Below are 22,277 nucleotides of genomic sequence, written 5' to 3' on the forward strand. Positions count from 1 at the left end.
AGACATCTGCACACCAATGTTCACAGTGACATTATTCATGATTGCCAAAAGATGGAAATACTGCCAGGTGTCCATCAACTGACAAATTGATAAACTGGTATATAAACATGATGGAATGTTATTCAACTTTAAGAAGAAACAAGAGAAGTGGATGTGGCTCAAGCGACTGGGCTCCTGTCTACCATATGGAAGGTCCAGGGCTTGATTCCTGGGGTCTTCTGGTGAAGGCAAGCTGGCCAGCACGGTGAACTGGCCCTAGCAGAGAGCTGGCCTGAGTGGAGAGTTGGTTCAGCAAAATGATGCAACAAAAAGAGACACAGAGGAGAGACAACAAGAGCTGCAGCTCACCAGGGAGCTGAGGTGATGCAAGAGATTGAGCACCTCTCTCCTACTCCAGAAGGTCCCAGGATCAGTTCCCAGTACTGCCTAAGAAGAAGACAAGCAGACACAGAAGAATGCACAGCAAATGGACACAGAGAGCAGACAATGAGGTGGGGTGGGTGGGAGAAAGAAGGAAGAAGAAGTAAGAAGGAGAAGGAAAGGGGAGAAGGAGAAGAGAGAAGGGAGAAGGAAGAAGGAGGTGAAGGGAGAAGGAGGAGAAGGGAGAAGGAGAAGGGAGAAGGAGGAGGAGGAGGAGAAGGAGATGGAGAAGGAGAAGGAGAAGTGAAGTCATGAAGCATACGACAACATGGATGAACCTGAAGGGCATTATGTTGAATGAAGCAAACCAGACACAAAAGGACAAATACTATATGATTTGCTATTATGAACTAAATATAAGGAGCAAAATCATGAAGTTAATAGCTAGAATAAGTCACCAGAGAATAGAAAGTGGTTTAATCTGTGCAGAATTGGTATAAAGTTGTTGTAAATGTTTGAAAGTCAATAGAATAGTGAAAACACATCAACATCATAGGATTTGTAATTAATAGTATTAACATATGGGAATGATAGTGGTTTTACTTTTCTTTTCTTTGTAGTAGTGAAATGCTCTAATGATTGAAGTGATGAATGCACAACTCTGTGATTATATCAAATGCCATTGAAAGTATACTTTAGATAAATTCTATGGTTTATGAACAGCAGCAAAAAAAGAAAAAGGGTGGGTTGGGGGGGGGAAATACACCAAGTGTAGGATATGGATTATAGTTAGTAGTAATACTTTTTTTTTTAAGATTTATTTTTTTAAATTTTATTTATTTTCTCTCCCCTTACCCCTCCCCCAGTTGTCTGCTCTCTGTGTCGTTCCCTTTGTGCTCTTCTGTGTCTGCCTGTATTGTCAGCAGCACCGGGAATCTGTGTCTCTTTTCGTTGCACCATCCTGCTGTGTCAGCTCTGTGTGTGTACAGTGCCACTCCTGGGCAGGCTATGCTTTTTTCGCATGGGGCAGCTCTCCTTATGGTGTGCACTCCTTGCGCGTGGGTATCCCCTAAGTGGGGGACACCCCTGCGTGGCACAGCACTCCTTGCACACATCAGCACTGCACGTAGGCCAGCTCACCACATGGGCCAGGAGGCCCTGGGTTTGAACCTTGGACCTCCCATGTGATAGGCGGATGCTCTATCAGTTGAGCCAAATCTGCTTCCCAGTAGTAATACTTTGATGATGCTCTTTCAGAATTTGTTACAAACATTTCACAACAATACAAGGTATTTGTGGTAGGGTGATGTATGGGGGCCCTGTAGGATGTTATGCATGTTTGTTTTATAAATTTATAACTTTTACTATGCAGTTATTGCTTACATATGTTCATGTATGAATGATAAACTTCAATAATTTTTTAATTAAAAAAAAAATAGATGTGAAGGTTACTGTGCCAAGGTGTGTTCCAAGCTTATTTTGGCTCTAATTTCCAGTCCTATTGTTGGAGATCAGCTTCGTAATGATGTAGTGTTACTTCCCTTTCACATTCATCAGCTAGTAACTCTAGTACCAGACTCTTGGATTTTAAAGAAAAGGGAAGCTTGTGTTAACAAGTACACACTTACGTGATTTAGTAATTGTCAGTGATTTATCAGGAAATACCATGACATACTCTGTGCCCTAACATGTTCTGATTACACTCCCTTCTCATCACAGCTTGCCTTTGTTATCATCCCTCTTCCTGCTTAATATATGTAACTCCTTTGGGCTTCCTGCAAAAGTGATTCATTAACTTAGTGGTTGAAGTTCTACTCCTGATGGCCCCCAAGGATTGTATTGTGTCATGAATGAAGATTTAGATATATGTGATAGATATAGTGATGGCTGTTTCAGGCTGCAGTCCTGACTGGAACAGGTTGGCTTGCCAAGGAGATGGTTGATACCCACTGAGGTTTGTTTCCTTTGATTGAAACCACGGAGCATGTACACCCAATGTACCTTTAGTAAGTATACATGTGTGGTGAAAACATTTTAGCTGGAATTAGATCAACTGTTTTTAGTAACCCAGGAGAAGAGAAGTTCAATTATATCTGGCACTTAAATAAAAATGAAGGAATGGGGTATGAGATAACACAAAATTTACTACATACTAATAATGAATAACCTGAAAAGGAAATCAAGAAAAAATTACATTCACAATAGCAACTAAAAGAATCAAATAGGAATAAATCTAACCAAGGATGTAAAGGACTTGTACATAGAAAACTATTAATACAAAATATTACCAAAAGAAATTAAAGACTACTTTTGTGCCTCAAAGGACTTTTCCACAAAAGTAAAACGACAACCTACATAATGGGAGAAACTATTTGGAAACCACATAGCTGATAAAGGTTGAATATCCAGAATATATAAGAAATCTTTCAACAACAAAAAGACAACCTAAGTGGAAAAATGGGCAAAAGACTTAAAAAGACATCTCTCCAAAGAAGATATATGAATGGCCAGAAACACATGAAGATATTCAACATCATTAGCCATCAGGGAAATACAAAACAAAACCACAGTGACTAAGCTTTTTTTAGGAGGTACCGAGGATTGAACCCAGCACTTGTCATACATGTGACGCAAACACTCAACCATTGAGCTATATCCGTTCCACATAAAACCACAATGAGATAGATACTATTTCATACCCATTAGAATGGCTGCTATGTTTTAAAAGTGGGAAATAAGTCTTGGAGAGGATGTGGAGAAATAGGAACACTCATTCACTGCTGGTGGCAATGTAAAATGGTGCGGCCACTGTGGAAGAAACTTTGTTGATTCCTCTAAAAGTTAAGTATAGAACTACCAAATGACCCAGCAATCCCAGTACTAGGTATATACCCCAAAATTTTGAAAGCAGAATCTCAAACAGTTATTTGCACATCAATGTTCATAGAGGCATTACAACTGCCAAGAGATGGAAGCAATTGATGAATGGGTAAATAAAATGTGGTATATACATACAATGGAATACTATTTATCCATAAAAAGAATAAAGTCCTGATACATGTGACAACATGGTAAGGCCTGAAGACAGGAAGTTGAGTGAAACAAGCCAGACACAAAAGGACAAATACTGTATGATCTCACAATTGAAAAAAACTGTAAACATCAGAAACTTGTTAAAAGCCAGTATTTAATAGAGGTGTGGACTGTGTTGCCCTCTATTTAAAATGTACGTGGTTTTTGTTTTGTTTTAGAAAATTGGGCATTAACCCCTTTTGTGTACCTCGAGCTTCGTAAGCTGGATTTTCAGAAAGTGGTACCAACTTGTAAACCATCTTGTTTCTTCTCATCACGGAGCTGAACGTTGTCAGGTGGCTGTCAGGTGTCTGTGGTGAAGCGGTTCCCAGAGCACTTGACACGCAGAACTTAGTAAACACTTGCCACTTGATCACATACAAAGGGACTCAAGGATAAAAGCGAAGTCTGGTATCAGGAAATATTTTCTGAGCATTTCATTGACCAAATGGGCCGACACCTTGCTTACTTCGTCCACATTGACTCATTTGAATCTTCATGTCCCTGTGAATCAGGTGTTAGTAACACTCTTACAGATTACACACATGAGGATTAAAGTTTGCCCAAGGTCCCCCATTTAGTAGGACGGAGCACCCAGATTTGGGACCACACCTCACTGCTGCCTATGGAAGTGTTTCCACATGCTTCGGCGAGACAAAGGGAATGCCCAGGGTGGTCTGAGTGGCTCAAACCTGCCACCTCCTGCCACCTCCCTGAGGTCTTCAGGCCCAGGTCGAGTTTCCTTCTGCTGCGCCCCCTTCTGGGGTTGCCTGAGCCCCTGGGGTCCTCGCTTTTCTGTGTTGTGGGGCAGTGGGCAGTTTCTGGTGGCTTCTCTTTGCAGCTTTCTGACTTAATACACACCAAAAGCTTGACTGAATCCGGATTTGCTGTTTATTTTTGGCGCTGTACAGGGTACCTGGCCTGATGGAAGCAAGAGCTCTCCAACCGTTGCTGACGTTTCTGACTGGATTTGCTCAGCGGTTTTCCCCAACTGAGTGGATTTTCGTGGAACCCAAAAGACAGGGTCCCGGTCCCTGCGCAGTGATCTGCGTCCACTCCCAGACTTCCCGATGCCAGGCCCTGAGCTGGGCAGGCGTGAAGAGAACAACGAAGAAGTCAGCCGAAATCCCCTCTTCCCCAGGAAGGCTAGCGCCGGCCCGGGCCCCACAGGGCCAGTCTCGAGGGCCTTCACTCACTCGTCACAACAGCCAGCACTGGAGGAGGAGGCGCGTCCTGCGCTCCGGGAGTGGCGCCCCCCTCAAGGAAAGGGGAGAGTGCTAAGAAGCGGGGAAGGTAGTCGCCAGGGCTCCGCAGCCACGCGGAACGGTCCTCGCCGGCTGACCCGGGGGAGCGAGGAGGGGCGGGAGGAAGGGCGCCCCGGGACGCGCGGCCCACCGCCGGGGAGACGCGCGCGAGGCGGGCCTCCGGGCGGGGCGCGGGGCGCGGGGCGGCGCGGGCGGGGCGGCCGCTGACTGGGCCGCGCGCAGAGCCGAGCCGCGCCGCGGGCGCCCATTGGCGGGCCGGGCGGGCGCCGCCGCCGCGGGATGCCGAGCGTGGGTTCCCGCGGGCACGTGGGGGGCGGCGGGGCCGCGCGGGCTCGCCGGGCCGGGAGCTGCGGAGACGGGGCTCGAGACGAGGCGGCCGCGGTGAGTGCGCGGCTGGGAGCCGGGCGGGGCCCGGGACAGCCCCCCTGCGGCCCGGCGGGAGCCGCGGTGGGGGGCGCGGGCCGGGAGGGGAGGGTCTCGGGGAGATGCGCGAGCACCCTGTCACCCCTCCCTCCCGGTCAGCATCCGTCACCGCCACCTCGCGTCGCCGTGGCCGCCACGCCACCGCCGCCGCCGGCCTGCGGGGCTCGCGGCTGCTCGGGCCCGGCCGGGGCTGGCGCCCGGGGTGGCAGCGGCGGCGGCGGGCGTGGGACGCTCCTGTGGCGCTCCCTGCGCGGCGGGGCGGGGGCCTCTTCCGTGGCTCTGTCCACTCAGCCCTGAAACGCGTTCCGCTCACACGGCGTCTGTTTGGAGAGGCCGCTCTCGACCACCCTGTACCAAATGCCCCCCTCCCCATTTCATATCCTCCTCTCCCGACTTTATTCTTCTGCACATCCCTTAATCTCCACTCCCCCCACCCCGCGTTGTTTCGGATCCGGTCCCCCACCCCAGCGTGGGTGCACTGTGAGGGCCGGGACTTCATTTTGTTCACCTGCGACAGTGCCTGCCCCTAGTGGCTCTCTCAGTCTCAGAAGGAACGAATGAATGATCCACCTTGGGAGGGAGCTACTGTTATTATCCCCACTTGACCCTGGAGGGAATGGAGGCTGAGAGTTAAGTGACTTGCCCGAGGCCATGTCAGCGGATTGCCCTTTCTTGACCCTTGGCTGTGTGGTCTTCAGTCTCCTGCCCACTCTGTGGCCAAGGAGCAGAGGGACAGCGGGTCAGGGTGGGGGGAGCAGCAGGGCTTCCTTGCGCCAGCTGAGCTGAAGACCGTGAGGGGGTCCTGGCGACTGGGTCTGTGTCCCAGGGAGGCAGACAGAGCGAGAAATGACTGTTTTGCCTGCCCAGATGAGCCCCAGTCCCTGAGGTGTTCCCAGCTGTTGCTGCTGCTTCCATACCTCACCTACTTCTGGACAGGCTGGGACCCGCCAGCCTCCCATGGTGGGCATCCTGATGAGGAGCAGAAGGGTACTGCCATGGCCTCGGGGATGAGCCCTAGAGACCCGTGTGCTTCCAGCCCCGCCTCCATCCCACCCCACCCCCTTGGGATGAATGACCTTGGGCAAGTGGCCTCACTTCCCTGAGCTGCCCTTGGCTGAGCCCAGGGTCTGCAGGCTGAGTGGCCTTCTGGGACACTGTGGGGATGGGATGCTTCCAATGACACAGGTCAGCTGTGGGGCAGCAGAGGAGAGAGCCCCCCTCCTTGATCCTTGAGGCAGGTCAACCCATCCAGTCCCCTGTCTCTGAGCAAGGCCATCCTGAAAAACTCAGAGGAGTGAGGGGAGAACCCCAGTCTCATTCCAAATGTATCACCTTAGGACAGTGCCAGCCAGCCAGGCTCCTGTGCAAAACCTCAGGAAGACAGGTCTGCTCCAAAAGGCTAGTGGGTGTTTGTGCCTGGAACAGGTAAGTAGGTCTGTTTCCAGGCCTTGGGTGCATCCGGGCCCTCTCTGGCTTCCTGGTGTACCCTCTCCCCAACTCCAGGCCTGAGGCTGAGGAGGGTGGGGAGGGAGACAGAGGAAGGGAGAATTGTCCAGTTTCCAAGGTGGCTAAGACCAGAGGCTGGGGAAGGATCTGGTGATGGAGGGTGGGGCAGGTTGGGGGCTGGTGAGAGGGTTGGTGGCTTGGCCCACCCCCTCTGCCCCTCTGGGACCCTGGGGTAGCCCCGAAAAGCTGCAGCTCTGGGTTTGGAGGAAGGAATGAGACAGCCCGCAGCCCTAGTCCCAGCTGCCTGTGTGTGTGAGAGAATGTGTGGGTGGGTGACAGCGAGTGTGGCTCCTCCGTGCTTCCACTCAGTGCGCCAGGGCAGGATGGACAGCTTGCTTCCTGTGGTCCCTGTGCACCTTCTGCTTCAGCTCTTTTGCTTTCGTCTTTCTCCTCTCCCGTTTCCCTCCCCACTGCTGCAGTTTGCCTTTGCTTCCTGTTCTCACATTGCTAACTCCCCTTCTCCCCGGCCTGGCCTCTCCTTTGTTTCTTGGTCTTTGTGCCTCCTCCCTTCCCCACCGCCTGGGGGTGCAGGGCGCCCCAGCACAGGATGACTGTGAAGTTAAAAGGTGGGTTCACTGGAAGCCCCCATCTCCTTCCCTGATATGGGCAAAGCACAGTGTTAGTGCTGGTTACACATCTAACTTTGCTTTATAATCTTGAAAACAAAAAATGTGCTCTAAGTAACGGACTTGACATGAGAAATGATCATGATCCCAAAGGGAAGGGGTGTGGGTATGGATGGCAGCCACTGCCTCCACGCTGGCCTGAGCCCATCCCTGGGCACTAGGAGCATCAGTTCCAAAACACCCATACCCTCCTCTGGAGACACACCCTGGACGCACCATTTGCTGCACAGGGCTGTGTCCTCCATACCTGCCCTCTCCTGGCAGAAACCAAGGCCTCCCCTCCTGCCTTGCCTCCCCCCGCTGGGTGGTCTCCCAGTAGTGTGGCCCAGGGCAAGAGGGGGCCTGAAAGTGGTCAGGCCTCCCTGTCCTGCCTTGCTCCCTCTGGACCAGCAGGCTCTGGGGTCCCCCGTGCCCTGTGAGTCCATACTTGGGTGGTGGCTCCGAGCCTGACTGGCATTGTGCTGGGCCCTTGCTCCTGCCTTGTTCTCACCCACTCCACGTTATCCCACGTCTGCAGGTGAGGACATGGAGGTTCAGGGGGAGCTGCGGATTCGGACCCATGTCTCTCAGATCCCAAGCAGCCTGGAATGACAGTCAGCCAGGATGGGGACAGTGGTCGGGGGCTGAGTAGGCCCAGTTAAGTCTGGGGGAGCTGAGCACTTGGGAGCCCTAGGCAGAGGCATCTAGCCATCTTGCAGTCGTCTGTCCTCTGACGCACTTACTCCACAGTCATTGAGCTCCTGCTGTGTTCCTGAGCAGGGATGGGGAGTAAGCACTCTCCCTGTCCTTGAGGGAGGTTCCGTGGATCTGGGACCTGGGGAGCAGAGGAGGCCCAGGAGAGATGAGAGCCTGGCCTTGTATGGGCTGGGGGGCTCCTCAGCATCCCCCCCCCCATGGCAGCTGTCCACCTTCTCCACATCCCCACTGTGCATCAGTGCACTGTCTGGTTTGGTTCTGGGTTTTATGGCCCACTGTGGGCTGGGGAAAGGGACCCAGTCAGGCTGGGCTGAACCAGCCAGGGGCCTGTGAAGAGGTCCCCAGTCTTGGGAGCTCTGGCCTGCCAGCTCGTGGCCACCCCGTGGATGACAGAATCCTGCCCTGGAGCCTGCTGTGGCTTCCCACTGTCCACAGGGGATTCCTGAGTCTGGTGCTGAAGACTGATCCCAGCCTAGCTCCAGCCTGCCGTTCTAACACTGGCCACCTCAGGGCCGCAGCTGCTTTCAGTCCTCTTTGCCTTGCATAGCCTGTTCTCACTGCTGGAATGCCGTCTTGACAGCACATCCCTCCTCCGTGGTGCCTTCCCAAGCTGCCCCCCTTCCCCTTGCACTTTTTTAAAAAAATACTACTCTGCTTTTTTTTTTTAGATTTTATTTCTCCCCCCACTCCTCATTGTTTGTGCACTCTGTCTGCTCTCTGTGTCCATTCATTGTGCACTCTCTCTGTCTGCTCACTTTCTCTTCAGGTGGCACCAGAAACCCATATAGGAGGGAGGTGCTCAATCGCTTGAGCCACCTCCACTCCCTGCTTTTCTGTGTCTCTTGTTGAGTTTCCTCTTTGTGTCTCCTTGTTGCGTCCTCTTGTTGTATCAGCTTGCTGCACCAGCCCATTGTGCCAGCTTGCTGTCTTGCTTGTCTTCTCTAAGAGGCACCAGAAACTGAACCCGGGAACTCCCACGTGGCAGGCAGGCACCCAAATGCTTGAGCCACATCCACTCCCCTTCCCCTTACACTTTTTTTTTTTTTTTTAATTTATTCATTTCTTCCCCCTTCCTCCCGCTCCCACCCCCCGCCCCGGTTGTCTGTTCTCTGTGTCTATTCACTGAATCTTCTGGTCAGCTTCTGTTGTTGTCAGCTGCACCGGAATCTGTGTTTCTTTTTGTTGCGTCAGCTCTCCGTGTGTGCGGCACCATTCCTGGGCAGGCTGCACTTTCTTTCACGCTGGGTAGCTCTCCTTACGGGGCGTACTCCTTGCACATGGGGCTCCCCTTCGCGGGGGACACGCCTGTGTGGCAGGGCCCTCCTTCCCTGAGTGGCACAGCACTCCTTGCGCGCATCAGCACTGCGCATGGGCCAGCTCCACATGAGTCAAGGAGACCCGGGGTTTGAACCTTGGACCTCCCATGTGGTAGGTGGACGCCCTAACCACTGGGCCAAGTCTGCTGCCCTCCCCTTGCACTTTGTATATGCTGGTTCCTTGTCCCTGCCTCTCTCTTCCAGCCCCAGCCCAGAGGACAGTGTGTGCTCAGTGCCTGCTGAGTGAATGAGCCCAGGGCGGAGGGCGCAGAATTCCCCCCGCTGCCCCCATCTTCACCCAAAGCTCGCCTTCTTGGTTTGGGCTTCCTATCTCTAATTCAACCCCTAGCCTGACATTTCATATTCCCTCTCCTGCTTCATTACCATCTTGATTATTACAGCCTTACTGAGTATTTAGTTTAACATGTCTCCCATGAGAAGGTTGGCTCCATGAGGGTAGGCAGGGTTTTGTCCTTTTGTTCAGGGCTGTCGCCAGCACTTAGGACAGGGCCTAACACACAGCCGGTGCACAGTAAGGATTTGTCAAGTGAACAGACGAAGGAATTCCAATGCCTCTGACCCTTCTCCCCTGCCCTTTGCAGTCTTCTGTCCTGTGGGGCGTGAAGCTGGGCACCCTGGGGGCCATGCAGAAGGCTGGGGCAGGGGGCCGGAGGGCCTCCGACTGCGGCCCTGCCCCTCACCGGCCCAGGTGCATCACCAAGTTTGCCCAGGTGGGTGAGGTCGCTCCCATCCTGGTGTGCCTTGGCGGGTGTCACTGGGTGGAGGCCCTGGGGGGTGGGGAGGAGCAGTGGGTCAAGGACCTGTTTCTGTGTCTTCCTTCCCTGACTTTGGAGTGTGTGTGGACAGATGAGAATGGACCTCAGAAGGGGTTGCCTGACTTTCTGCAGGGAAAGAGCAGAGTCTAGACTCTGAGTACAGTGCTCTGACACTGTCCATTGCTTAACCAGCAGAGCAGAGTGTGCCTGTGGGGGGAAATTTGGAGGTCAGGGTCAGGAGCCTTGGGCCTGACTCCCCTGCCTTCCTCCCACTCCTTCCCTGAGCAGTACGTGGGCTCCTTCCCTGTGGATGACCTGGACACACAGGAGAGCGTGTGGCTGGTGCAGCAGCAGCTGTGGGCACTGAAGGTAGGTGGCTGGGGTGCTGGGGACAGCAGAGCATAGCCTGGGAAGGGCCCCTTGGGGTCATCTAGCCCACCCCCATCATAGGGATGGGGTAGCTGAGGGGCACTCGGAGAGGTGGTCCCATCAGGCCCACACCCAGGCCTCTGGAGCCCTGTCCCTGTGCCCCAGGCAGTCTATTGCCTGAGCCCCACAGATGGAAGCCACGGGTGGGAAGTGTGGGAGATGCTCTACCATGGGCAGCTGCAGCCCTGGCTGGGCAGCGGTCTGCACGAGCCATCCACACTCCCCCCAGCTCCCGGGCTGCGCTTCCAGGGCTCAGTCCCCTGGCAGGCTGGGGGAGGGGCTGACAGGCCGGTGGGGAATGGTCCTGAGTCTGGGCTGTGCAGGCAGGGCCTGAGAGGTAATGCCTGCCCCCCACCAACTCTCTTCCCACCCAGGACTGTCCCCGACGCCGGGCCGTCTTCCTGAAGTTCAGCCTTCAGGGCCTCAAGATCTACAGCGGGGAGGGTGAGGTAGGAGCCCATGTAGGTGCAGGTGGGGGCTGGACAAGGACAGGGGCTCCTCCTCCCTGCCCTCCGTCCTGGCTCAGCCCAGCCTCAGCCCTTGCCTTGAGCCTTCCTGGCTCATCAGCCTGCTCTGGGTGTGTGTCCATTCTCTCTCCAAGGGCCTACTCCCCAGGACAAGTTCAGGCAACAGTTTCTCCTGCATTTCACCCCACCCCATCCCAGCCCTCCAAAATCTTCTCTGGGGTCCCCTCCTGGCCTGAGCACCAGGAGCATCCAGCCCCATGTGACCGAGGCTTGGCCATGCTTCCTCAGGTCCCCTGACCTCTGTCGGCCTGTGCGGCCCTGGCTGGTGGGCTGTGGGCAGCCACTGCACCCTCCTCTGCTCTGGGAGCTCTACTGCCCAAGACTTTGAAGCAAATGGTACACCAGAGTTGTGCCTCACTGGTGCCTGGTGGCAAGTATTGGGCTGCTTGCCTGAGATCTCATTGACTCCCACAGCCTCTGTTGGGGAGGCACTGCTATCATCCCCACTTTACAAAGTCAAAAGGCTCAGAAGTGTGCACTCACTTGCCCAGTGGCACAGAGCAGGCGACAGCCAGGATTCAAACCCCAGTCATCGTGCTCCAGAGAACAAACAATCACAGTGCCTGCTGCCACTGCCCTTCTCTGCCACCCTTCAGGCCACGGGTGCTCTGCCCCTCAAGTTCCATAAAACGGACATGATGACCCCAATCCTCAGGTCGACAGCCAGGAATGGGGGATCCAGGCCCAGGGCCACGGAAAGGATGCGGGATTGGATCTGAAGCGAGGGTCAGGCAGGAGGGAGGATTTCTTCACCTTGGGAGCCAGGTGGGCCCCAAGCGACATGCAGGTGGGAGAGCAGGCCCTGGGAAGCCAGCCAGCAGGTGTGTGGACCAGCAGGGCTGGTACACCCTGGGCTGGCAGCTGCAGGCCAGGGGCTGGGACTGATGGAAGTGGTCATGCCCGCTGCCTCCAAGGTGCTCCTGATGGCGCATGCCCTGAGGCGCATTCTCTACTGCACCTGGTGCCCGGCCGACTGCCAGTTTGCCTTCATTGCCCGAAACCCACGGAGCCCGGCCAGCAATCTCTACTGCCACCTCTTTGTGGGCAACCAGCCTGGAGAGGTATCTGAGGCCCAAGACGGGACCACCACTGAGGCAGGGGAGGGGCAGGGGAGGTGCTGGGCACCAGGACAGGTTCCAGGGACTGAGGCTTAGTCAGGCTGGCCTGAGCCCCCTCTGGGAACATGCACTCACCACATTGGCCCCTTCTGTCTCTGCCACCAAAGCGAGCCAGCGGCCTCAGCGTTCCCCAGGGCCCAGCCGTGTGGCAGAGACTGGAAGGCCACACCTCTAGGCCTTTGCCCCTGCTGTCCCCTCTGCCTGGAGTGCCCTCCCGCCTCTCGTCCTGGCAGACTCCAACTTGCCCTTCAAGGCTCCGGCTGTGTGTGAAGCCCACCTTGGCGCCCCTAGACCTCCTTCCTCAAGTTCTGCAGCCAGAATCACACTCCATCAGCAGGCCATCCCTAATTATAGGCACTTGAGGTTTTTGAGAGCAGAGCCCCTGGGTCCGAGTTTGGAACTGTTGCAGTGCCTGGTCCCATGCAGTTGGGTGGGGGGCAAGTGGGGAGATCTCAGCAGTCAAGGCCAGTCAGACAGTTGCGAATGACCCCGCCTTGGCAGCCATTTGGTTCTGCAAGCTGAGGCTGGCTTTGGTTCCATCCAGTAAGCATTCGCCATTGCCCCTGGATGGCAAGCCCTGTACTGACCACTGGGGTGACAGGTGGCTGAGATATGGCCCTTTGAAGGTGCTGGGGCTGGCAGGGTGTGTGGCAGGTAGAATGTGCTGGGCCTGTGCCAAGACTTTTCTGTGCTTCACTTAGTTGATGATCTTCAAAGGAGCACAAGGAGGTGCTGTGCTCTACCCTGGGTCACACAGCAGCTCCTAAGTGGCACAGCCAGTTTTGGAGCCTAGGCACTGTGACTCCAGGGCCTGGACTCCTAGCCGTTCTTTCAAGAGGGCAGTAACCCTGGCAGAACCCTGTGAGGAGGAGTGCATTTAGCTCATGGCTATATTCCTAGCTCCAAGCACAGCACCTGGCACAAAGCGATGCCCAGTTTTTGTTAACTGAATAAAGGAAACTAGTAGGGAAGGCTTTGAAGGATAAGTAGGAGTTTCCCCAGGAAGAATGGGAAAGAGCTTCTCATGGTGAGTGAACTGATCCCCAAAGGGTTTCATGTATCTCTCCCAACTGGACCCATCCCTCTTGTCCTCACTAGGTCCAGATCCTGCACCTGCTACTCTGCCGTTCCTTCCAGCTCGCTTACCTCTTGCTGCACCCTGAGGAGCGTGCGCAGTCTGAGCCCTTCCCAGGACCTGCAGGGGATGTGCCCCTGAAGCCCCTGCCCAGCACTGGGGGCGCCCCTGGCCTAGTACGGGAGCCTTTTGGCCGTGATCAGCTCTCACAGAACGTCCATGCCCTGGTCTCCTTCCGGCGGCTGCCAGCAGAAGGGCCAGCGGGCAGTGGGGTATGCGGCACCCCAGCCAGGGAGTGGGCAGTGCACGAGGAAACTGGGCGAGGGTTTAGGGTGCCTGCAGAACATGTGGTGGGTGGGGGGAGCTGAACTTCAGTGGGAAGGGGCCTCGCCCGGCCCGACAGGGCTGGGCCTGAGTCTGCTGCCCGCCCCGTGGGCTCCTTGGTGCCTTAGAAGGAGCTGCCAGAGCCGGAAGGCCGAGGAGGCACCCGCCACATGCGCCTGGGGAATCCCTACTGCTCGCCCACACTAGTGCGCAAGAAGGCCATCCGCAGCAAGGCCATCCGCTCAGGGGCCTACCGCGGCTGCACCTACGAGGCTCAGCTGCAGCTGTCCGCTCGGGAGGCCTGTGAGTGTGGTGCCTGCTTGCCCTGTATGTGCCCGGCCCGTGCCCCTATGCTCTGTGCCAGGCAGTGAGGGTGGGCAGAGTATGTTCCTGCAAGGCTGTGCACGCTCCTCCCAGGAGATGCATGTACATGGGGCATGTGTATGCAGGGTGAATGTGCGTGCATGCGTGAGTGTATGTGCACAGGTGAGTGTGCATGCACGGTGTGTGTGTGCAGGGTGCATGTGCGTCCGTGTCCATGGGAACAAGTGTGCATCGGGGTCTCTGGCTCTGAAGCAGGGTATGTTCACTTTAATCGACAAGTGGGGATGTGAGTGGGGGGTGTGCCTGTGTGTGGATGTGTCTGTGGGAGTACAGGATGTGTGCCCATTGCACAGGAAGGAGGAGGCCAGGTGGGGAGACAAGCAGTGGTGAGGGGCCTGTGGGGGTGGGGTTGGGGACAGGAGGAGACGGCCATTCTCCTTCTGATCCCTTCCTGGGTGGTCTCAATAGACCCTGCTGCATGGGAGGCATGGCCCCGAGGTCCTAGTGGCCCCTCGTGCCTGGCGGAGAGTGAGGGCAGCCTGACGGAGAACATCTGGGCCTTTGCTGGCATCTCCAGGTAGGAGGGGCCTGGCCGGCTGGGCGCCAGCTGCTTGGGGTGGGCGGAGAAAAGGACTGTGACTGGATCCCCCGTTGCCCCAGGATCCTGACAGGAGCACTCCTGAGCATGCACGGGACACTCCCGATCCGGTGAGCTCAGGCCAGGAGCTGCACCACTCTGGTTTCCTCAAATATAAAATGGAGGCTGTGGAGAGAATCCTAAATGTCAGCTCTGTAAGAGAACAAGGGGTGGAGTGGGTGTAGCCCAGTGATTAAAATTGTAAAGCAGTGTAGCTCGGTGGAGCGCCTGCTCTGCATGTACAAGGTCCGGGGTTCAATCCCCCGTGTCGCCTAAAAATAAAAGGGAACAAGAATGGGATCTCAGGCTGTGTGGTCAGGTGCTCTGGGCCCTTCCTGCCTCCAGAGCACGCAGGAGGAGCCACCTGGCTGGAGAGGTCTAAAACGTTTTAAGTTTGTTTTTAAATTAATTCTTAAAAAATTTTTAAAGAAACTTCAGATTACACAAATGTTACATAAAAAATGCCCCACCCCCTCCCCTCCCACACTTTCCCACATGAGCATCCTTCATTAGTGTGGGACATTTGTTCCAACTGATGAACCCATATGGAAGCATTGCTCCTAACCATGGACTACAGTTTACATTATACCTTACACTCTGTCCTGCACAATTTTGTAAGTTATGACAAAATATACGATGGCCTGTATTCCTCACCGCGAGGTCAGGCAGGACAACTCCAATGTCCCGAAAACGCCCCCGTATTACACCTACTGTTCCCTCGCCCATCCCGCAGAACCTCTGGTGGCCACTGCCTGCAGTGCTGAGCTCCCGATGAGTCCTCCCTCTGCTAGGAGAGTGATGTCCTCAGTCTGTGGGGTCTCTTATGTCTTTAAAAGCACCCTTCCGTTGAGGACCTACCATGTTTTTAAGGGCTTCATGCACAACGCGCGACCACTGGGGGCGCTCTCAGGCCCGCTGCCCAGGGGGACAACCTGAGGGTGGGCCAGGCCTGGGTCCGGCCCTCAGCGCGTCTGCTCTGCCTGTCACGCCCGTCCAGGCGCAGTGCCCTCGCCCTGCTGCGCAGGGACATCCTCGGGGCCTTCCTGCTGTGGCCCGAGCCGGGCGCCAACGGCCAGTGGTGCCTGTCGGTGCGGACGCGGTGCGGCGTGGTGCCCCACCAGCTCTTCCGGAACCACCTGGGCCGCTACTGCCTGGAGGTGAGGGCGCTGAGTCGCCGCCCGGCCCGGCCCCACCGCGGAAATGGGCCTGGCCCCGCCCCTCAACTTCGGATTCCCTAGCCCACCTTGCCCCCCATTGGCTCTCTCTGGCCCCGCCCCTTTGCGGACTCCCCAGCCCCACCATTGGGTCCGGTTGGCCCCGCCCCCTCCACAGGCCCCGGTGGGAGGCTTTTGGAGGACAGGCTTTTCTCCTTACCGAGAATGCCCTCCTTAGCTGGCTTTCCGAGTCGCTCCAGTAAGGTCTTGGGCCAGTATCACGCCTCACATTTCCATAGGGATCCCGGCCTTTAAAAGTCATGCTTTCCCATACCCTACCCCATCTTTTAGAAGAGGAGGAAATGACTCTGCGGAGCAGAGGCTGGCCTAAACTCAGCCTCTCACGTGGTTACGAGTCGTCCTGTCCAAGGTTCCAGCGTCTGGGATGGGGGGCTTGGCTTTTTAAATGTATTCCTTCGCTTCCAAGCTGAATGCTTCAGTCCTGTCGGGCTCAGGAGGAGAGAAAGGGAAGAAATAGTACTGCCTGTGCCAGGAGCAGGGCATGTGACCTCTGAGCTCTAGTTCCTCCTCTCTAAAATGCGGCAGGTTCCTGTGAGGGGTGGTGGGTGCGCGGCATGAACCCTGGGGAAGGAGAAGCTGCAGCCGATGCCCCTTCCTCCCCCAGCACCTGCCGGCCGAGTTCCCCAGCCTGGAGGCCCTGGTGGAGCACTACACAGGAACAGAGCGCAGCCTCTTCTGCTCTCTGGACATGGGCCGCCTGAACCCTGGCTATGAGGAGGAGGACTGCGGGCATGAGGACAGGCCCCCCCGGACTCTCCGGCCCCTTGGCCATGCCAAATCAGAGGCGGAACTGCAAGGCCTGGGCTAAATGGCCAAGCCCCACACGTGCAGACCCTGCTGCCCCCTGGCTCCTGGGCCTTCACAGCCCACTCTGCCCTTCTTCAACCCTGCTGGTCACCAGTCCCTTCTAGTCCACCCTGCTCCTTACTTCCCTGCCTGTAGGAGGAGGAGCTCTGAGATTTCAGGAGGACCAATGGCTTCTCATGGAACATGGCACCACTGAGCTTCCAGGAGGGGCCAGGGGAGCTCCAGGCCTCCGTAACTTGGCTCTAGGCTTCCACTTTGCTCCCAGGACAGGAGCTTGAGAGGTGGGCAGGAAGATTTGTTCACAATGGAGATGTAGCCCTTTGAAGGAAGCCAAGCCCTGGGGCCTTGGCTGGGAATCCCCAGAGAGCTCCTATGGGAGACAAGTGCGGGAGAGTGAGTTCTCTTTGTGGGGCAGGGGTGACTCGGTGGAGCCTGTGGGCATGGAGGCAGGTCACGCTACATCCAGGCTGACGGAGCTTGGCCTGATTCTCACATGCACCAGAGGTCACAGGGGTCTCACCTTGAGTTCTAAGGAATGGAGGGTCAGGAAGGTGCAGGGTGGGCCAAGAGCCGTGCCACCCAAAGCCCATGCACAGATGGGCACCTGTGTGCAGATCGGGACCTGAAGCAGCAGACGGGTCAAAGAATCGGAGTATACTGCTTAGGAAGGCTGGTTTGTGTACCCCCAAAACTACAGGATTGCTGTTCCTGTTTTCTCTGAAGTGATGATCCAGCTCTCAGCCTCTTCCTGACACTCCCAAGAACCTCCAAGCCCTCCCCACACCCCCAGGGCTCATTTCCTTTGGCCATTTGACTGGGAGGGCCAGCCATGAGCCTCAGGCACCCAGGGGAGACCAGGGCCCAGCCCCTCTGCCCAACTCATCCTGCAGACCACAGTCTGGGATTTGGCGTGCATTGGACAGGAAGGAGGAGGCACTCTCAGGTAGCCACCCAGTGCTGGTATTTTTCTTAAGGCAGATCTGACCTTGGCTGTCAGGGGCCACCTGACCAGGCCAGCTCCATTTCTTTCCCTCACTTGGGATTGGGGTCAGAGCAGAAGCTCTGAAGATAAAACTGATATGGGCCTTGCCAGTGGAGGGGCTTGGCCTTGGTGGGCAGTGAGAGACCCAAGTTGATGTTTCTAGTCTCAGGCATCAGGCCTGCTGGTCAGTGACAAACCCAGACACTCCTACCTCCCATTCCCCTATAAAAGTAAATTTGAGGGCAGCCAACACGGCTCAGTGGTTTGAGTGCCGGCTTCCCACCCAGAAGGTCTAGGGTTCAACCCCCAACCCTGGTACCTAAAAAAAAAAAAAAAAAAGGAAACTTGAAAGACAAATGCGAATATATTGAACTGTTGAGTTAGGGAACAAGTTCCTTTTGGATGAACTTCTGTTCCTTAGGCAGAGGCCTAGTTCTGCATCTGGGGTTTACCCTCTCCCCTATTGGAGAGTGGGATGTGAATATTCAGTGCCTTGAAAGTAACAGATTTCTTACTCCTGGAAGGAAGAGGGGCAGCCCCAACAGAAGAGAAGGGTTGCAAACCTGATGAGTCAGAGAGAAGGATCCACAGAGGTTCAGTCCTAGTTTACAACTCTCTGCCCAGGTTGTGATCTTGTCTAGAGACTGGAAGTTGACATTTGAGATGTCTTGTCCCAGAGATCGGAGAAAGCAACACAACACCCATTTTATGCCGAACCCGGGACTCATTTTACAAGCCATCTCTGCCGGAACCCATCTCCTCCCTGGGCAAAGCCCTGGTCCTGAGTGGAAGGCTCCAGCCTCACTTTACCCTAGGAGCAGAGGGGTTTGGTGATTTGGTGCCCAGGATTATAGCCCTGGAGATGGGCATTTAAGAAGACTGATAATTGACCAGGGCTTGAGCCTAGGCTTATCTCAATGAGGGATGGGTCTTGTGGCATTAATTATCCATGTGGACAAGCTATCTGGAATGTTCAACATGCTGAAGAGTAGTTGTCCCTCCCCCCAAGCACTTTAACATTCCTTCTAAAAGCATTTATTGATCACGTGTTACAAATAAGGTGAAGTCTTTTGGTTATGTGTGCAGATGTCCTCAATGTCTTAACTATAGGCCACAGTTTTCTCTTTGCTCAAACCAGCACCACTTGGGTAGCCTCCCTCTCCTTACTGTGTGGACTTGAACAAATAAAATGCATTTCTTCAGATGATTTAGTATAGACTTTTCTTTAGAAGGTGAGGTCTTTATCCAGTTTGCCTGATCTGTATTTGTTGACCAGACATGTCTCCAGCCGGTACTGGGGACACAATGGTGAAACAGATGGAGGCCCTGTCCTCAGGGGCTCACGATGTCCTGAAGGAACTGGGGAGGTAGATTTAATCAAATCATGTCCTCCTACTTGAAACTTTCCAGGGGTATTTCCTACAAGCAAAAAGACCCAAATCCTTATAAGCTGGCAACTCTGGCCTTCCTCCACCCCTGTAACGTGCCACAGGACCTTTGCACAGTCTGGACAAGTCTCCCTATCCGCCTCTGTTGCCTTCACCCTGTTAACTCCTACCTAACCTTCCCATCTCAGCTCCAGGCACTCTCAGGAAGCCTGCCCTGACCCCCAAGCTGGGTGGGGGTCCCTGTTTAGAGTAATTACTCTTTAATTTCTGGGATTTTTGTTCCCAGTAGGGGTCTCCCCCACTAGACTGTGGGCTCCAGTAGGGTAGGGATTGGGCTGTCTGCCCGGTGCCTGTCACAGCGCTGATACTCAGTGTTTATGTGCACAAGGGCAGCCCAGAGGAGGCAGGACAGAGCTGCGCTTCCTGGGTGGGGCAGGGTGTTGTGCTGAGCCCTGAGGGACAGGCGGGGCAGCCTCTCCAGCCCAAGGCTTTGGCTCCCAAAGTTGGTTTTTGTTTTTGTTTTTGTTTTTTATCTTGAGTCTTAGCAAAAATGAGAGGCGGCATCAGAGGAAGCTTCTCTCTGGGAAAGGGTTTCCTGAGTCGACACCAACGCAGACGAAGGGTAGAGGGTCCACCTTGTCTTTTTCAGGGGCCCTCTCACCCCTCTCTCCTCTTGGCTCGCTCTGATTCCAAGGTGGAGTCAAACCTGGGGTCCCCGACTTGAGGGCAACCTCGGCGCGTTGCTTAACCCCTGCCCGGGGCTGTGCAGATGAGAGCAGACAGCGCAGGCGACCAGGGCGGGTCCGACCCAGGGCTGCCACGCGTGCCCGCCCCTGGCCAGCGGGGCCGGGACCCCTCCTGCGGCCTGCGGCGGGGAACTCGCGCACGTGCGCGGGCGCCGCGCCTGTGACGCCTGGGCGTTGCCCAGCAACCGCGAACGCCGCGGCGGCGTGCGGGCGGCGGGCGGCGGGGCGGCTCCCGGCTCGGTCCCGCGGCGGCACCTGCAGCGCGCATCTTCCCCGGGCGGGGCCTCAGGGACGGGCGAGGCCGGGCGCAGGGGCGGGCGGCGGCACCGGCTCGGGCCCCGCGACTCCTCCGCGGCCCGCGCGCCCCTCCTCCTCCTCTCGGGGTGCCCCCCGAGGCCCCCCGGCCCCGCGCCGCGGCCCCGCCCCCGCCGCGAGGCCCCGACTCCCGCAGCTGGCGCCGGGCGGGGGCCTGCGCCCGGGCCGCCCGGGGTCCCCCGCCGCGCTGAGGCCTGCGCGGGCCGCGGCGCCATGGCCTCGGAGTCGGTGAAGGTGGTGGTGCGGTGTCGCCCCATGAGCCAGCGGGAGCGGGAGCTGAACTGCCAGCCGGTGGTGACCGTGGACTGCGCGCGCGGCCAGTGCTTCATCCAGAACCCGGGCGCCGCCGACGAGCCCCCCAAGCAGTTCACCTTCGACGGCGCCTACTACATGGAGCACTTCACTGAGCAGATCTACAACGAGATCGCCTACCCGCTGGTGGAGGTGAGGGCCGCCCGCCTTCGAGCACTGGCTGGGGCAGGGCTTGGGGACTGCGCGAGGGGGCCTGAAGGCACCGCACTGCCCCCCAGCTGGGCGGGAAGGCCCTTCTGGAGCGGCGCAAGTGGAGACCAGCAGGTTGGTCTAAAAACTTTTGTCCAGACTGGAGACAGCTGGAACTTGCCTACAATGTCCTGTCCAGATCTCCACTGTCCCCAAAGCCAAGGCTCCTGCCCATGACAACCCCAGTCTCTGGGTCCCCTTGCCCTCCACCCTCATCCATGAACTTGAGGACTTTTCTGAATGCTCCGGCCACTTTTTCCAGGCCCATCCTTCCCTCCCCAGGTCTCCTCCTGCTCTTCCTCCCAGGCCATGGCCTCCACCTTCTGGCCCTTCAGCCCTGCACTTGAGAGTCCTCTCCTCCAGTTCTCCCTCCTCCTTCCTCCTGCTTCCTCAGAGGCTGTGACCTGGTCAAGCCCAGGACGGGAAGATGTCACAGGGTCCCTGCTTCTGCAGAGACAGGGTGGCTGGCCTAGCCTTCTAGGGCAGAAAGCTTTCCACCTTTGATTTAACTCATCTTTCTCAGCATTTGAGGAACAAGGTGGAAATAGTTTTTCACACTTTGTAGGGTTTTTGCTTTCGAAAGCGCACTCATGCTGGGTAGCTCATTTGAGCATCATGACAAGGAAGGCACTCACATTGCACAGGTGGGGAGACTGAGGCCCAGAGGGAGGAATTTTGCTCAAACTCCCACAGTGAGTTTCTTGCAGAGTCGGGGCCAGAGGTAGCTAGAATTCCTGCCTCCTGGCCAAGGGCTCTTTCCTTTCTCCCAGCATCCCTCCAGCTGTTCAGTGAGATGTCTTGGGTTGTTCCATGAAAAAAGGGAACTGTAGTTCTTTCCAAAAGTCTGAGAAACAGTTGCATATGCCCTCCTTGCTTGAAGCTTCCCAGCACCTGTTAGGATACTTGAGGGGCTGAGAAGTCCTGCAGAGAAGAAACCAGTTTGGCTTATTTAAGCCAGTGTTTCCAAAGCGCATTTGACCATGGAACCTTCTTTGTTTTGTGCTGGCAGGCCAGTCCCCATCCCTGGGCACACCTCCTTTGGCTGGCAGGTCTCTTCTGCCAAGTCGGCAGAACCCTTTGGGAGGACTGATGTGTTCTGAAGCCCAAAGCTCCCCAGTGGCAGGACCTGACTGGAGCTGATGCCCAGGGGACAAGGGATGGCTCTTCCCAGGGGTGGCCCCAGACCCTGGGCATGGCCAGGCTTTTCCCAACCTTAACTCCCAGGCCGGAAGGGACCTGAGGGATCATCTGATCCAATCACTCCCCTCTGTGTCCCTTGATTCTCCACCAAGTGGAGAACCAGCCCCTTGCTTGCACGTCTCCCATGGTGGGAGCTCCTTCTTCCCAAAGCAGCCCATTCCACCATGGTTTTTTGGCTCTCAGAAGGCCTTGCTGCATATTAGGTTAAAGTCTGCCCCAGGAAGCTTAGCTACTGGCCCCGGCCCTGTTCCTTGGGTCCCCACAGATTAAACACCTTTGCTCCTTCAGTTCAGAGTCGACTCTTGGGAGATATGAAAATTGTGTTCTTCCATGGCCTTCCTGCCTCCCTCAGCTTTGCTCATCAGGTGGGGTCTTGGTCCCCACTTCATCCTGAAAGGGGGCTCCTGAGCCAGGCTCCCTTATCAGAGGGGGAGGCTAAGGACACAATGACTACCCTGTCAAATCGCTCCTCCAGCTCCTCCTTCTCCCCCAAGGTCAGCCTCTGGATATCACACAGCCTCACACTCAACACAGCAGCCATTCTTTCTCTTTCATTCACTCATTTTCATTCATTCATTCATTCATTCAGCTAACTGAGTAACATTTCCATACTAGGTCACATCCTAGGC

At 55.9% G+C, this 22,277-nt stretch overlaps 2 protein-coding genes across 11 annotated transcripts in view; both read left to right on the plus strand.

The window, feature by feature from the left end:
- Window positions 1-4,221: 4,221 nt before the first annotated feature.
- SH2D5 (SH2 domain containing 5) lies at window positions 4,222-18,700 on the plus strand. 6 transcript variants are annotated; one of them, XM_058304233.2, is made up of 10 exons: window positions 4,222-4,725; window positions 9,867-9,995; window positions 10,329-10,409; window positions 10,844-10,918; window positions 11,911-12,057; window positions 13,213-13,461; window positions 13,642-13,816; window positions 14,306-14,414; window positions 15,472-15,631; window positions 16,314-18,700. In XM_058304233.2, exons 2-10 carry the CDS (start codon window positions 9,909-9,911, stop codon window positions 16,515-16,517), a joined length of 1,287 nt encoding a protein of 428 aa, XP_058160216.1. In that variant the 5' UTR covers window positions 4,222-4,725; window positions 9,867-9,908; the 3' UTR covers window positions 16,518-18,700. The 6 variants fall into 6 exon arrangements, with proteins under 6 accessions (XP_058160216.1, XP_071073844.1, XP_058160215.1 ...); XM_058304232.2 differs by lacking the exon at window positions 4,222-4,725 and adding an exon at window positions 4,978-5,078 and having other exon boundaries at window positions 16,314-17,728; XM_058304230.2 differs by lacking the exon at window positions 4,222-4,725 and adding an exon at window positions 6,380-6,545 and having other exon boundaries at window positions 16,314-17,728.
- A 1,424-nt stretch (window positions 18,701-20,124) lies between these two features.
- Window positions 20,125-22,277, plus strand: part of KIF17 (kinesin family member 17) — a 51,033-nt gene continuing 48,880 nt past the window's right edge. For 4 of the 5 annotated variants that reach the window (XM_058304235.2, XM_058304237.2, XM_058304238.2 and 1 more), the window contains exon 1: window positions 20,157-20,391. In XM_058304235.2, coding sequence (XP_058160218.1) covers window positions 20,161-20,391 — 231 coding nt within the window. In that variant the 5' untranslated portion in view covers window positions 20,157-20,160. Of the gene's footprint in view, window positions 20,392-22,277 lie in introns of all 5 variants that reach the window. The other variant, XM_058304236.2, reaches the window with a different exon arrangement.

This window comes from Dasypus novemcinctus, chromosome 9 (assembly GCF_030445035.2).
Source record: "Dasypus novemcinctus isolate mDasNov1 chromosome 9, mDasNov1.1.hap2, whole genome shotgun sequence".
Taxonomy (NCBI): domain Eukaryota; kingdom Metazoa; phylum Chordata; class Mammalia; order Cingulata; family Dasypodidae; genus Dasypus; species Dasypus novemcinctus.

Bases quoted from the DNA above. Each gene is read 5' to 3' on its own strand.
- SH2D5 (XM_058304230.2), top strand. From the start codon at position 6,444: ATGTATCACCTTAGGACAGTGCCAGCCAGCCAGGCTCCTGTGCAAAAC. The intron at 12,058-13,212 runs GTATCTGAGGCC...TGTCCTCACTAG, and splicing joins TGGGCAACCAGCCTGGAGAG to GTCCAGATCCTGCACCTGCT. The intron at 14,415-15,471 runs GTAGGAGGGGCC...ACGCCCGTCCAG, and splicing joins GCCTTTGCTGGCATCTCCAG to GCGCAGTGCCCTCGCCCTGC.